Here is a 16071-nt window from a genome sequence, read left to right as displayed (position 1 = left end):
GGTCTGTGATTTGTCATTAAAGCAAGATTTCCCCTTCTATTCTATAGAAGAAAGGATTTTTAAATTTAAGTATAGTGTAATACTTCTTTTGTTTTGGTGTAATTTAAATATAAATTCTTTTTTTTTTTTTTTTTTCTTTTCCCAGCAAATTCTGCCCAGCTGGTTGTAGAGACATAGCAGGAGACATTTCCGGGAACATAATAGATGGCTATAGAGATGTAAGTAATTGAGGGTAATGGCAGAGCTAATTAAAAGGAATATTGGTTGTTTTGTCTTAATTCATTACAAAGTGAAATAAGACATAAAACTCTACACAGGTGCATGGTTCTCTCTTTTCTGAGACTAAATGAAATAAAATAATAAGTATAAAAAACCAAGGTTATCTATGCATGCATTCATTCCTATTTCTAGCATTTCCAGTTGTTGCCAATTGTAAATGAAATGAAAACAAAAAAATTTTCAAAACCTAAGAGATGCTTTACTCAGATTTTATTACTATAACAAATAACTGAGATAAATCTACTTAAAAAGAAGACAGGTTTATGTTAGCTCAGTTTTGGAGGTTTCTGTTCAGTTTCTTTTGGGCCTGTGATGAGGGAATGCATCATGGGGGAGTATGTGGTAAGCAAGCTGCTCACCTAATGGCAACCAGGAAGCAAACAGAGATAGGAAAGAGAAGGGTCCCACAGTTCCGTTTGTGGGGCACACTCCAAGTGATTTAACTTCTTCCCACTAAGCCCACCTTTTAAAGTTTATACCACATCCCACTAGTGCCATGGGCTGGGGATCCATCCTTTAATACATGATCCTTTGGAGGATATTCCAGATCCAATCTATAGCATCCATCTACTTTTTAAAAGAGGACGTATTTTGTTCCTTTTATTATTATTTATTTCTTTAATATTTCAATCGGTTTCTATAATGGAGCAAAGGACATGAATATTCACATCACAGAATAGTGATATTGTATCTTGGCCCAGTAAAGCCATCTGCCCTCCTCTTGTAGATTACTCCCCTCCCTCCCTGCAGTCCCAGTTTTTACGCCTCCTGAATAGTCTTTCCCTTAGTAGCTGTAAGCCTGCTGCTTTTAAGTGGAACACATTGCTTAATTAATTCATCACAGTAATGCTCCTTTCTCAAAAACCATCAAGAAGTAATATAAAGTCCATATAGTGTGTTTCTAGTATAGTGGAAAAGAAGAGAAATTGGGCCTCATGTATATACCCATGAAAAGTCATGGGGAAATACAGTATAATGTGAGTGATTATCTCTGGGTGAGGATGATATGATTTTCTTATTTTTCAAATTTTCTGACATTTCTATAATAATATATATTTCTTTCATAAAAACATTGAATAATAATTATGAAGTTATCAATATAATTATTTTATAATTATAATTATTAAATATAAATTATGTAGACATGTGTGTGTGTAATTTATGTGTATGTGTATGTATACACATTTTTTCCAGTGCTGGGGATCCAGCCCTGGAATATATTTCATAATTTACCATCATTTCACCATCATTTCAACAATATTTTGAAGCATGTGCTTTATTCTACCTTACCGATTTTGGTTCATGCTTTTTAAACACAACCTAAAATGTTTACTGTTATATTGAATTCTTTTTAATGCATTGTCAATACTTTTTTTTTTTTTTTTTTTTTTGGTACCAGAGATTGAATCCAGGGTTGCTTAACCACTGAGCCACATCCCCAGCTCATTTTAATTCTTATTTTGAGACGGGACCTCACTAAGTTGCTGAGGCTGGCTTTGAACTTGTGATCCTTCTGCCTCATCCTCCCAAGTCGCTGGAATTACAAGCATGTGCCACAGCATCCAGCCATTGGCAATACTTTTAAAAACAAGTTGGTTTTTCCTAAGGGAAGACTTAAGAAAATGCTTCAATTCTGGTGTGATTTGACAATTGCTTTACTCTTACCTCATGCTAATCTGTTTGACCATCTTTTGTGGCTTAGTGAGCTTTGGAAATGTTTAGCATAGATGATATGGTTCATCTGCAACTGCAGGTGTTCTCCCTTTTCTGAGGAATTATTACACTTAAATTACTTCATTTGGGTTAATAAATGTTGTTCAAAATAAATCTCTAATTAGCACAGACCAATCATGTGGCTCTCCTATATTTACATTTGAGAGTTAGACTTAAAATATAGCTAGACAATGATAGTATAAATTGTACCTCTACTCAAAAGGGAATTTTTAAAAAATAAGATTCAATGAAGATGAATTTTTTAAATTGATCCCCAAAAGTTACACTGAAATAAACATCAATTTTGTTTAAGTTGGGTGGGCAAGGGGATGATTTTTATTTTATTTTATTTTATTTTATTTTATGTTATTTTATTTTATTTTTGGTAGTACTTGGTATCAAACCTAGGGCTTCATATATGCTAGACAAACACCATACCATTGAACTATAAATTCCTAGCCCTGTGAATTTTTTTTAAACGAAATAATTGTGGAAAAGGCTGGTAATTTTACAAGGAGATGACAGGCAGACCTGGTGGCTATTCTCTTGGAGATGTATCCTTTGGCCTACATTAAATATTAGGGGGAAAATATAAATTGCAATTAGATAAATTCCATAAGAAGGGCATATACTTTGGATTCCTTCAGAAGCGGGTACTGTAGGAATTGAGACCATCTGCCAGCCAAAGATGACGGTAGGTCCTGCTGCTTGTTGACCTGTGAATGTGTGCTCTTGTAACCAAGGAGGCTCTGGACTGTCCAAGTCCAGCGAGAGCTCTACATAGGGTAGGGCTCCTGGATGAAGACCCCGCATCCTGAGGCAGAATTCTGAGGAAGACATGATCCTAGGGATGGTAGAACTAGTTGCTCAACAGGCTGGTGGTCTGGTTTGCTTTTCATTCTAGGCTTTAGAGAAGCAGACCTGTGTGGACCCTACAAAATCACATTGGGTACCCTTTAGAATCATAGGGCAAAAAGCCTTCAGATTAGACACCAGATAAGATCTAATCTTTTTCGTTGTCCAGATGAGTTGGAAAGCCAGGTCAAGAGCATAGAATTGACTTTGATTTATCTAGGCGGGGTTAGAGTCAGGATCAGGATGACAAGGTCAGTTGCTTAATTTGAATTCAGCACTTTAATTTTGTTTTGTTTTGCTTTTTTACAACTGGCTTCTCCATTTCATACCCCAAGAATCTAAGCCAGTGATAGGATAGCTTTTTAATGAAAGCAAATTCAGAAAAAAATTAAAATGCAATCTGCGTTTTTAGTAAAGAACATTATCTTTTTCCCTTCTTCTAGTTTTAACACCTCTTCTCCTCACCCCACCCCACCCCCAATTCAGGAAGGTAGGTGGTATCTGCCTCTGGGTCTCGGCATTCTCATATTTCTTTTCTCTTATGAAGTTTTCCCTCCTTTTAACTTTGATAGCAGTTGGTGGAAAACAGACTTTCTCTGAAAACATAGTCTAATTTGGAAAAAAATGAAGTCTCTAAATTGAGGAGCACAAAAGTTCTCAACTTTATTAAAATTACCATACTTTAACAAAATGTAATTTGTCTCATTGGTCTGCTTATATTGTAACTTAAATCTAGGGCAAAGTTTCTGTTATAAGAAAGGTAAACAGCACTCCTTAACACAGAGGAACTCCTAAGGCCAGTTAATGAGATTTACAATTTCATGAGCAGCATTCTGTCTTTGGGCATCAGCTATCAGGGAGAAAGTGGAACATAGCTGAAGTTTATTTAGAAAATGATCTTCTCGGTGCTTCAATCCTGGGCTTGTCTGCCATGTTGCCTTCCCACTTAGGTCTGTGTTCAGCCTGGGCACCCCACAGGAAAGTTCTAGACATTGCTGAAGACCCACTTCCCAACAGACCCAATTCCAAATCCCATCACTGTGTGTCAGTCAGAGCTAGTGAGTTGTTTCCTGCTTCCTTTGCCAAAACATCCTGCAGCCTTCTGACGCCTCCCCCTGAGGCAGGCAGGGCTGGGCAGGCACCTGCTGGCTGACTTTCTCTGAAGGCTTTCAGAAAATCAAATGAGGCTGTGGACTGTAATTTGCTCATCATTGCTCTAAGACTCACATTGAATTTTCTGTTCCCTTTTGTGTTTTTTGGCTATTGTGACCATTATAGTTTTGAAGCCTTGCTGAATCTCTGAATTATTAAATAAGACTCTGATATGGAGAGTTGACCTTCTCAAAAAACACCTAGTACATGTTTCTGGCAAACCAGGTCTACCTAAGGTCCATTATCTTTTTATGCATAACAAGTCACCTCAAAACTTAGTGACTTGAAATAACCACCATTTATTTACTGACATGTTTACGAGTGAACACTTTGGGTAGATCATTCTTTAGTTCCCTTAGCATTGGAATTGCTCATGTGGCACATCAACTGGAGCTCCAGAGACCAAAGGTGACAGTTGACAGGTCCACATTATTTGCAGCAGAACGAAACAAGCCCCAGGGGCCAGTTTAGAGTGCATGTGGGACCTGACAGCATAAGGCCATGGTCACCAGAATACGTTATTCTTTGGGGGAGCCACTATTGTAAATTACCACACAATAAAAATGGAAAACTCCAATCAAATCTTAAGTGTGTTCTTCAGTAAGCTCTGAAAGATGATTCTGCTGTGTTTCAGACCTCTTTATTGTGTAAAGCTGCTATCCATGCAGGAATAATTACAGATGAACTGGGCGGCCGGATCAGCGTGCTTCTGCGCAAAGGGATAAGCCGCTATGAAGGAATCCTGGCCAATGGTGTGCTCTCAAGGATGTAAGTACTTTACTTTTTGTTCTAAAAGGAAGGTAGTCCTGAGGCCATAATGAATCAGCTCAGAGCTTTGAAAGGACAACAGGGATGTGATACCAAGCATTTGCCAGCTGGGAAAAATAAGTGTGATTCCTTAAGCAGCATTTATGGTTTCTGTGTGGAAGATAAATGTAGCAATAAAAAAGCCCACTCTTAGGCTGACATGTAAATTAAAATGGCCCACAACCGAAGCCCCAGAGCAGAGGAATATTTCTACTCTCAGTTGCTTTAGTAGGAGAGAATAGAGGCTTATTTCTTTTTGGTTTTATAGTTTCAGTAAATTACTAGTTACCTATGATTTTAAGATACTAAAGGGGACAGGGAACTGAAATAAACCCTTATAGAACCACTGAGCTTCCTAGATGTTTCCTAGAGATAGTCTTTTAATGATGAGTAGTGGTGAAAAAGAGGAAGTTTAAAAATAAACAAATAAAAGATGACTTTTGTTAATGGTTGTTAGAATCTTGACTTGGTATTATCTTCTTGTTTCACTTCTTAAGGAAACAGTATGACAATTTCTTTAAACATTTTAACCTAAGGGTTCCATCCTTTGAGATTTCCTGGGAGCCCAGAAGATAGAAAACAAGACCTGTGTAGACCTGACTATAGACTTGTTTCATGCTGCAGATATCCACACATACATGCAGGCAGCTTGGAATGGTGGAGAAGGAGGCTCTCCTAGGACAGATGAATAGTGAGGGAGCCCCTGGATTTCTTTCATTTCCTCACTTTCCGTGTGCTCTTGGAAATGTCTTCCTGTACTTCAGCTCTGTCTTTTTGGACAGGTTTCTACATGGTTTTAGTCCCAATGATAAGGCGTAAGAGAGAGATTATAGACATTCTATAATCCAAAAATGGGAAAAAGTAAGTCAGGATCCTACCTTGTCTTCCTGAAAGTCACCAGGCTGTGTAAAGATCTCCAACCTCACTGTCTGGCCCTACTGGTAAAAATCACATTATGGGTGGTGACTAGTTTCCCAAGTTAGTTAGCCTTGAATGTGGTGGTGTCATTTTGAAAATGTTATACAATTTTTCTCTTCTCCCTTCGACTTTTTTACTTAAATGTATTATAGTGTAGCAATGACATGAGTCAAATAGTGATCCTGACCACAGTGATTTTTTATAATAAAACATATTCTACATTCCAAAAAGAAACATAATTAAGTCACAAATAAATTTTGGGACTAAAACCCATTTCAAGATTGGGGGGTTGGCCCAGGCTTGTAAGGAGAGGGGTTTGGAAGTTGGTTGGTTGGTCACTGTCATGAGGAGGGTGAGCTTTGGGTTTGATGTGAGGTGGGAACAAGGCCTAAGGGGGATACCCTGGTGAAGTCAAGGCCTGAGGAGGGATGCCAGAAAGGATTTATGGTGTTCTCATGCCCCTGGCCAGCAGGTGACTGGTGGCTGTCCGAGGAGAAAAGGCAGAACTCTGACTGGCAATTCCCATTCTGGGGTAGGAGTGGGCATAACTGGTAAGGGTGATCCAATCTGATTCAGCAACTCTGTTGGTATGATCCACAAAGGCTGTCATGCAATAAGGACAGGGTGTGTGTTACACACTGGACATGCAAGGTTACCTCACCACGTGGGTGTTTTCTACCTACGTGACTTCCTATTTACTTTCCTCTTCTGGATAGGATTTCTAGTTAGGAGAGCCCACAAAGTCTTCTTTTCATACTATCTGAATAGTCAAAGATAAATTAATCTTTAAATTTGCACTAAAGTTGAAAATATAACAGCTTAGTAATAGGATGCCTTTAGAAAATTAAAATCCTATTCAAATAAATAAAATCACACACACACACACACACATCCATATATACCTACACATATTTTTTCACGTATGTATTTGCTCAAACTTTTGGAACATTGACATTTGGATCCTGATTTCTAGTAAAAGTGATTGCTCATGCCCTATGAGTCTTTTAATGTCCACTTGATCATGACTTCTGAAGATTTCTCTCTTTTTTGGTCTTTTGATGGTTTCTTCTATTGATAAGAGTATGCTATTTCAGGAAGGTATAAGGCTCTGGGCTAGATCTGTAGGGTACTGCTGGCTCCAAATAGGAATGAAGACTTGGTGTTTGGATTCAAATATCTTGCCTATGTTTGTATACATTCAGATGCTTCTTTTGTGAAAATAAATAAAATAACATAGTAAAGATTAACTCATACTACTTGGATTTTATTTTATGTTTGAAGAAAAGTTATTAAAATTATTGGATAAAAGTAGACTTTACTCTTCAATTACTTCTGCATCAATTGGATTTAATACATGTAGATAACTTTTATGTAATTTGAAAATAAATGTCCATGCCAAAAAAAGAAAACCCACATAAATTTAAACCATTAAAGAACGGGAAAAAGGTTTGCTCTATATCGCATATAGGTATTTAAACTAATGATCTGATTTTTGTTTTGGTGGGAGTTGATAACCCAAAATTTTATCAAGGTCTCTTCTTCCTCCTAGTTCTGTGACTTATGCTCTGAGCGATGAGTAAACTGTATGTTAATACAGTCACTTCCACTCACTTAGACTCCCAAATCTTCAGGGAACAGTTGTTTTTATCTGTGTTGTTTTGCTGTTGGGAAGCCACTGTACACGCGGTCATTGAACTTCTGTTCCCACACATGATTGTTTGGCGTTCAGGAAAAAACAGAGAAGGAAGCACTGCAGCTGAGGAAGAAGGAGTCCCTTAAGTAAATATCCAGGGTTCTTCTGGGATTCATCCTGGGTCAGGTCACTTCCTTGATCTGAGGAGACCAGAATGGAATCAGGAAGAAGGACTGACCTCATACAGAGGATGAGGGCTCCGGCCATCCGCAGGGAAAGCCTTTCTTTGTGTTTACATCAAATTATTCTGGGAGTCTTCTCATTCCTGTAATCTGATTGAATTCATTCACCGTAGTGTGCCAGTGCTTCAGAACCACCCTGACTCCCCAGGGCCATTTTATTTTTTCAAAGAGAAGGCTTAGTTGCCTATAGCATTCTCTAACTGGTCACATTTAGCTACTTCCGTAGAGCAAAAAGAAAAAAGATATTCCAGCTGAATCTGGAGGAAAGCCTGACAGACCTGCTAGGAGCAGAACCTCTCCTGCTGTCTCTTTCTCTAGGTCAATGCCAAAGATATCCTTCTATACGTTGGCATTCTCTTTGGTCATCCAAAAGTAAAAATAAACATTTTACTCTTTCATTGCAGTGGGAGAGAGCATAGGCTTTCATGGTCACAGCAGTATGATTCAGGCTTACTTGGGCCAAATTTCAAGTGTAACACTTAGTACAGGAACATTAGAGAAAATGGGAAAATCAGAGAAAAGAGAGACCCGCAATAAATCTTAAATTTGTTTGCAACCATGTGCACCTTCTTTTAAGTGTGTTGAGAGCTGGGTCCTGGTCCTAGCATTGTTGCTAACGGTGAATATAGGCAGGTCCCATAACGCATATGGTCTAAGTTTTCTCACAGGAGAGATGATTGGCACCTGCTTTATATTCAGTACGAGATTATAATAGAACCTTTATGCAGAAGTCCAGGATTTGTGGAGGCTCTGCCTAAGAGTAGTAGATAAAGGATGTGAAGGAGAAAGTCTATTACAGAGTCTTGTTACCTGACACTTCTCAAGAGAGCCTTTGATGGAAGGCTCTTACATTGTTGAACAGATTATTTTTGGATTCTCTGTGGGTTTCATGTTTTGGTTTGTTTCTCTCTCTCTCTCTCTCTCTCTCTCTCTCTCTCTCTCTTTCTCTCTCTGCCCCCACCCTCCATTATTCCCATAAAGTATATAATTCAGAGTTAAGCAGAATAGTAAGCAATATTCTCAGACTGTGAAATAATTGAACACAGCAGTGTGGTACATTACTTTTTAGGTTTACGTCCAGTATCTAGTATAGTAACTACTACACACAAAGGTCACACTGAGGATTCCAGAATTTCCATTCATTCTGTGTAGTTTTCACATCACTGACTTGCTGAGGGTTTTTTTGTTTTGTTTTGTTTTTTGCTTTTTTAAGGTAGAGATGATCTTAGGCCTTAGCATCTCTTCACTGAAGGAGACAACCATAGAACAAGGCTGATTTGGTATGTGGTGATATAAGCTGGAGAGCTACAGGGGCCAAAAGGCCAGAGGATGGGTGCCAGGAGTGCAGGAGGGGTGTCTGGCAGCTGTGAGGGCCCAATTCCAGTCAGGTCACTGAGATGTCATGAATTCTCTCCAGCTGTATGCCTGTTTGTGCAGAAGCAGGACATAGTTCATGGCTTGGTGCTAGTTGCCAGAGTAGGTAGGAGTGTGGCTGTGGAGAGAGACAGGACTGAGTCCATCGCCAGAGCAGGGCTCCTTAGGGAAACAGTAGGGCAGTCTGTGGAGAGGGCAGCTGTACATGCCCTGCTCATTGTTGTAAAAATGACTGGGCTTCTTCACTTCTCTCCATGGTCCTTAATTATTGACAATGAGTAGGAAGCTTTAGGTGACTGCTGAAGCGAAGGGAGATTTCAGGGCAGTAATCCTTTCTGTCTGTGTCACGGTGTATTAATTAGTTGGGATTTAGGGTTGTTTTTGAGACTGTATTTCTGTACATTCCTTCCCTATTAGGAAGGCCATTTGTTAATGTGACATGAGGAAAACAGCACAGGCTTTTGATTCAAAAGCAATGTCTGAGTCTGGGCCTTCGTCACCTGCATGAATTTTTGAAAGTTGCTCAGCTTCCATGGGCCTGAGTTTCCCCATCTGTAAAGTGCTGATGATGAAGATCACAGCAGTGGCCCTGCAGGGGTGCAGAGGTGACCGAGGCAGCACTGGGGGGAAGGCTCTGTGAGCCCTGGGACTTGGCACTGTATTAGACATTCAGAACTAGTGAAGCAACTCACTCCTCATGTCTGTCTTTATTGTTTCAGTGGTTCCCTGTCAGAAAAGCGATTTCTGTTTACCTCCACTGGTAAGGATCATGGTTTCCTTAAGAATTTGATCATTTAAAATTCTCCAGTGATAGTTTATTCCTACAAACCCCACAGAGATCATATAGTTTAAAGAATTTTCTTTTTTCCACAGGTCACATAGCACCAAATTTTCAGTGACTTAAAAATATGCAAGACAGTAAGTCCCCTTAGCATTAAACAGAAAAAGGTTTTTCTTCATAAGCTAACATCTCTCAAATTTCTGCCAAAAGAAGGAAGAGCAAAATGACATTTATTTTTAAGATAAATTCCTTTATGTTCAATTTTGGGGGGTTGGTACGGGGAAATGAACTCAGGGGCACTCAGCCACTGAACCACATCCCAACCCTATTTTGTATTTTATTTATAGGCAGGGTCTCACTGAGTTGCTTTAGCACCTCACTTTTGCTGAGGCTGACTTTGAACTTGGGATCCTCCTGTCTCAGCCTCCTAATCCACTGGGATTACAGGCATGCGTCCCAGGGCCCAGCCTCCGTTATGTTCAATTTTAAGAAAAGAAGCTTTAAAATATTATAATTCAATCTGTGGTTATCTTGTATAAGGCAATTGAACATGAGTATATAAACTTTTTAGTTCATCCATCATAATATATAATCCACATAAATATTCTCCCTCAGCATAAAATAAATTATTTTAAGGAAAACCCTGTGAATGCGTCTGCCCAGAAAGAGGAGTCTGGTCTTTATTTGCTACTTCCACATCGTCTGCCACATGTCCAAGAATAGTTAAGGTCCTATGACACTACAGTGTGTTGAAATCAGGGTCGATTTAGGTTAGAAAAGAAAATCTATGATGGTAGGTCTCAGGGCGAGTCAGTGAGTTAGATTCTTGTCATGGCCTTTCACACATCATTGTTACTAATGTGGTTTCTCTAACACCCTTCTTTCCCAGAGAATGACTCACTGGTGTGGCACAAAACAAGTCCAAACACGGGCGTTTCAACAGAGAGCAACGACAAGACAATCACAAAGCTCATCCCCTCAGAAGACATGCCCACAGGTAGAGAAGCTACAGTTTCGTGGTTTCGTAAGGAGTATTGTAACTAGTACCCCCACAGGATTCAGCATAATAGCTTCAACCAAATTACTTTTTCTATCATATAAATGCTGGAGAAGATGGTCCAGTGGTATTTGCACAAATGTAAAATGATACCTGTTTACAACTATTTGATGCAATATTGGGAGCAGAAAAGATTAGAAACAAACTTGTATGTCCTTTAAATAGTAGGGTCATATTTTATGGAAAAGTAAAATAATAGTAAATCTGTGCAATGGAATACTCTGCAGCCATAAAAAAGAATGTGTTAGTAATACGGGAAGTTCTCAGATATACTGGCAGCTTACATAAGTTATGGGACAATCCATATGGTCATTTGTATAAAAAGGGGGAATAAAGAATGAATACATATATTCATTCCCATGTGTTTAGAGGAATGTCAAGAAACACAATTTGGGCTCTTGTGGAGGTGGAACAGAGAGGGAGAGGGAATATATTTCATTCCCCATACCTTCTCATACTTTATGAATTTTGAACATGTAATTGTATATCAGGTAATGTACATTAAAAGTGTCTTTTTCCCCCCAGAATATAATTTGCATATTGACATTAGAAAATTTGAAATGATTAGAAAAGTATAAATAAGAAGCTAGCAGTGAACTATAAACCAGCATCTATAGATGATTACCATTATATGCAGTCAACTGTATTTATATTTTTCACTCTAAGACAAAAATGGTAGCATACCATGCATTCTGTTCTATTTCATATGTTTTTCATTTAACATATCATGAGCATTTTCTAATGTTCTTAAGTAATTGAAAAACAAGAATTAATAAGTTTGTGGTATTTTTTCAATGGATATGCCATTCTTTAGTTAACTATTCCCCTACTGTTGGATATTTAAATTGTTACATTTTCCCCAAATTTTCACTCTTATAAATGGTACTGCTATTATTTATATCAATTTTGTTTTTCCTAAGTTCCTTTTCTCCTCTTTATGAACTAGATATTTCCACTCCTGATGATCTCTGTATTTTCTCCCCAGGAATCACAAGGGAAAGGTGAAGAGCTAGTATTTCTCCTTTATAGTGCTTAGTTCCCACAAGCTTGGGTCCTGCTTCAGTGGCTGCTAACATGGTCTCCTTTTTTACATGGTGTTTGGTGCAGCAGAGTGGAAATGTCACGTCAAGTCGTCATGCTGCACTTCCTCTCAGTCCAAATCTCTAAGGAGTACCCCAGGCTCCCCAATCTGTTCCCGTTCTGGTCCAAACCTGCTCACCATCTGGGGAAACTAGATGCCAGGGCCAAGCTAAGAGTTTCATATTGAATAAGACCCTTGACCTCTCTAAATAGCTCCTGGCTGGTGGGCCCGCTTGAAACCGTCCCCTTCAATTCTGATATTTAGAATCTAATATGGATCAAGCAACAAACTCAGATTACATGTTGATCCCTGAGGAACATTGGTCGCTGCCTTAGGAGTGGAGGAAAGATGCATTTTATTTCCCCTAACCTTAACCAGGACTTTGAACCCCTCCTTTTGCTTTCCAGTATCAGTAGATGCCTAGCATGTATTCATTCTCCCCATATGTTAGACAGTTGAAGACCTCTAAGGCTGTGTTTGGTTTTAGATCCTGAACTTTGCTTACTGGTCCTTTATGTTGTAACATGGTAGCTTTCCTCTTCTCTAGGAATAAACATTATAACTGTGGTTATTCCATTGGTGCTCCTTGTCGCCCTTTTGCTGGCTGGAATGGGAATCTTTGCTGCCTTCAGAAAGTATGTGACTTTACGTTTTTAAATTTCTTCTCTAATTACATAAATAATTATAAACCCCAAATGTTTACTTTTCAGATATTCATATATAGAAAAGCAGCATGACTGCTTTCAAGGTAAAATGATGATCTGTACTTAAAAAATAAACTGGATAGAAGTAAAAATTCTGATGTCTTATAAAAAGCAGTTTCTGAGAACAGGTGGGAGGTCCTCTCTCCCACCTGTACAGTAGGAAGAGTTATTAGAATGGAAATCAGGAGGCTCATGTTCTAGTCCCACCCCGGTCTCCCCAAACCCCTATTTTCTCATGTATAAAATAAAGGAGTTTTCTCCATATTTATTATAACATATTTCAGGAGTTGGATTTTTTAAATGAAAGTCATTCTGAAGTCTTTTTATATTTTAAACAACTTCAGAATGTATAAATGTGTATATTAGTGTAAATAGAATGAAGACTTTTACTAATGTGAGCAAGGATATAAAATTTCTGGTTTTTAACCTTCAGGAAGATATTTGTGACTCTTAATGTGTTTGAGTTAAATTATTTAAAAGTCACCGACAATTTTGTAATTTAGTACAGAAAACAGATGAAGTGAGAGCACATGGTCATGAGGAATTACTTCAGAATTTTATTGACTGCATGAGCTAGTGTAAAAATAGAATAATAAGGCACTGCTTTCTAATATACAAAAAAAATTAGCACACATCCTTTAGTGAAAATATTGTGACCTTTATTATAAGTGAGATAAATCTATATATAATCCTGTTTTCATATGACTTTGTAAGCACATGGCAGCTGCTCTCTCTTTTAATCCTCACCTAAGTCCTAGGATGTTAAGTACTATTATGAACCTCATGTTATACACGGAGACAGAGGCAGATATATTGACTTCTAAATATTAAATAGAATTTTTTTGTCTTGACAGGAGGAAGAAAAAAGGAAATCCATATATATCATCTGAGGCCCAGAAAATAGGTTGGTTAAAAACTTGATCTGCAATTTTTTTCTGTCTTTGAGGAAGTGACAGGATCTGCTGATTGAAAACATAAGGAGCCCAGTGGCTCACAATTATCCGCAGTCCCCCTTTATCTGGTGGGACCCCCAGTGGATGCCTGAAGCTGTGGATAGTGCTGAGTTCTATATTTACTATGTTTTTCCCTAAATATGCATACCTGTAATAAAGTTTAATTTATAAATTAGTTTAGTAAGAGATTAACAATAACTAATAATAAAATAGAATAATTATAACTATATGCTGAAATAAAATTGCCAGTATCACAATTCTTATGTTTTGGGGCCATTATTAAATAAAATAAGGGTTACACAAGCATTATGATACAGTCAATCTTATCACTGAAACTGTTGCTAAGTGACTAAAGGAAGGGTGAGAGGGTAGCATATATAGAGTGGATATTCCAGACAAGTGATGAGTCAGTCACATCCTAGGCAGGAAAAGTGCAAAATTTCATCGTGCTTCTCAGAAAAGCACAGAATTTAAAACTTATGAACTGTTTATTTCTGGAATTTTCCATTTAATATTTTTGGACCATGTTGACTGGGGTCCTTAGTTTTTTGAAAAAGCAAAACTATGGGTGAGGGGAAACTACAGTATTTTTTAAAATTAAGCTCTATCACCTTTAAATTAACAATCTACAAGGCAGAAATTTGTTGTATGCAGTCTCTTTCTTTATATAAATGTTTTTGAGACAGGGTCTTGCTACGTTTCCCAGGCTGGTCTGGACTTACAAACCTGCTTTAGCCTCCTGAGTAGCTGATATTACAGGTGTGCACCACCATAGGGGGATTGCCTCTGTATTTTAATTCAGAATTTTCATGGCCACTTTACTTATATGTTCAATATTACCCCCCATTATTCATCAACTTTTTCTTTTCTTTTTTTCTTTTTTTGGCCATTGGAGCTGAGGTCACCACAGTGTCAGAAGTTACAACATCCCCATCATTGAACTGAATGTAGTTCAGCACTCTCAGCATCTTCAGGCCTCTCTCTGAACTACAGCTAACTCACTGCTTGGGCAATAGGTGTCCTAAGGATTCCCTGAAACCTGCACATGATCTCTCTCTGGTCCTTTCCTCACTTTCCCAGAAAGTACAGCAAAGGCTTAAACATGCTGAGTCTGAATGCCAGCTATCCTATCCTGTCCCTTCTGGGTCATGAATGCTATGTCAGTGTGGATGATGGAGAATCATGACCAGGTGGTTCACACAGGGATAATCTGGGACACATACACAAATACACTTTTAAAACCAGTGAAAACATCCTTGTGGTAGTGTTTGCTATTGTCATTGACCATAGCATGCTATTCTCAGCATTCGCACCTGAAACACTCCAGCTGTGCATTTGCCTCTGTCAGCCACCAAGCCACAGCCTGATCTCTGACTCATTAAGGAACACATTTTAGTGTACATGCATTACATTTCTGATATATCGCTTTGCTTCACATGATCTTTATTCCAGGCTGTTGGAAGCAGATTAAATATCCCTTTGCTAGACATCAATCAGCCGAATTTACCATCAGCTATGACAATGAGAAGGAGATGACACAAAAATTAGATCTCATCACAAGTGATATGGCAGGTAAGTGTTACACCTCAGGACAATGCTATTAGATAGGTGTTGCACATGAGGGAGGGGAGACAGGACAAAAAAAGACTAAAATCTTTTAATAAAGGGGAAATGTTATTTCTCTTTCTGCACTCTGCACAGTTACAAATCAACACCAAAATATTACTCAACAGCTCCACTCAGCTGAGTCTCTTTACACCGGTGGTTCACATAATGATATTCTTTGTGATGTCCAAAGTAACATTAGTATGGAAAGGCCTTAATCTACTTTTGCTACCAAGGTTTTGACTAAGACACTGGCAAAGAGGGATTAGAAAGATGAATTAAATACAGCTCTTGCCCTTGAGGAGGAGGAGATATATGGAGGAATTCCTCCAGTGTTTGTTAGGGACTCTTTCAGTGTCCCTAAGAAGCCATCTATCTACCTGTCATATCTCTGCTACTTTCACTTCTCAGTTTTTTATCTTTCCTTCTTCAGTCTTCCTTCAGAGTTACTTCTAATTGTGCCAGGTGTGTAGGTTTCTACAGAATTAAACCAAACTTCCTAGCAAGGCACCAGGCATCTCCCACAGATGGTTAACAGTAAGTACTTGCAATGTGGGTTTGAATCCTGGTTGCACTGCCTGCTAGCCAAGTGATCTGGGCCCGGGAACGTGGTAGCCGCTCTTGCTCTCCTTTTTTCCCCCCACTTATAAAACGAAGTAACAGTTCAAAAAATCCCAGAGGATTTTTTTTTTTTTAAAGATTTAATTCATGAATATTTTGCTATCTTAGAATAGTACCTGGCACAGTTAGGGCTCAACAAATGTGAGCTCTTTCATTATCCTCACCATCATCAATAGCGCCTGCTGGGCTTTGTTCTTTATTTCCATTGAACAAACTACTCAGCATTCCTCCTTCCCTGGCCACATCAAACTCTCTCTTCATGGTTGTTCTCTCTTCTCAGTGTTTTCTCCACCTCC

The 16071-nt window shown here is 38.5% G+C and overlaps 1 protein-coding gene across 3 annotated transcripts in view; it reads left to right on the top strand.

The window, feature by feature from the left end:
• Window positions 1–16071, top strand: part of Dcbld1 (discoidin, CUB and LCCL domain containing 1) — a 57645-nt gene that overhangs the window by 38482 nt on the left and 3092 nt on the right. For all 3 annotated transcript variants that reach the window (XM_047558821.1, XM_047558822.1, XM_047558820.1), the window contains 7 exons: window positions 146–218; window positions 4634–4767; window positions 9693–9733; window positions 10644–10751; window positions 12440–12527; window positions 13451–13500; window positions 15002–15121. In XM_047558821.1, the coding sequence (XP_047414777.1) occupies window positions 146–218; window positions 4634–4767; window positions 9693–9733; window positions 10644–10751; window positions 12440–12527; window positions 13451–13500; window positions 15002–15121 (614 nt within the window). The remainder of the gene's footprint in view (window positions 1–145; window positions 219–4633; window positions 4768–9692; window positions 9734–10643; window positions 10752–12439; window positions 12528–13450; window positions 13501–15001; window positions 15122–16071) is intronic.

Source organism: Sciurus carolinensis, chromosome 7 (assembly GCF_902686445.1).
Source record: "Sciurus carolinensis chromosome 7, mSciCar1.2, whole genome shotgun sequence".
Lineage (NCBI taxonomy): Eukaryota > Metazoa > Chordata > Mammalia > Rodentia > Sciuridae > Sciurus > Sciurus carolinensis.
Note: the sequence above shows the minus strand (reverse complement) of the source record. Positions and strands in the feature narration are given on the sequence as shown.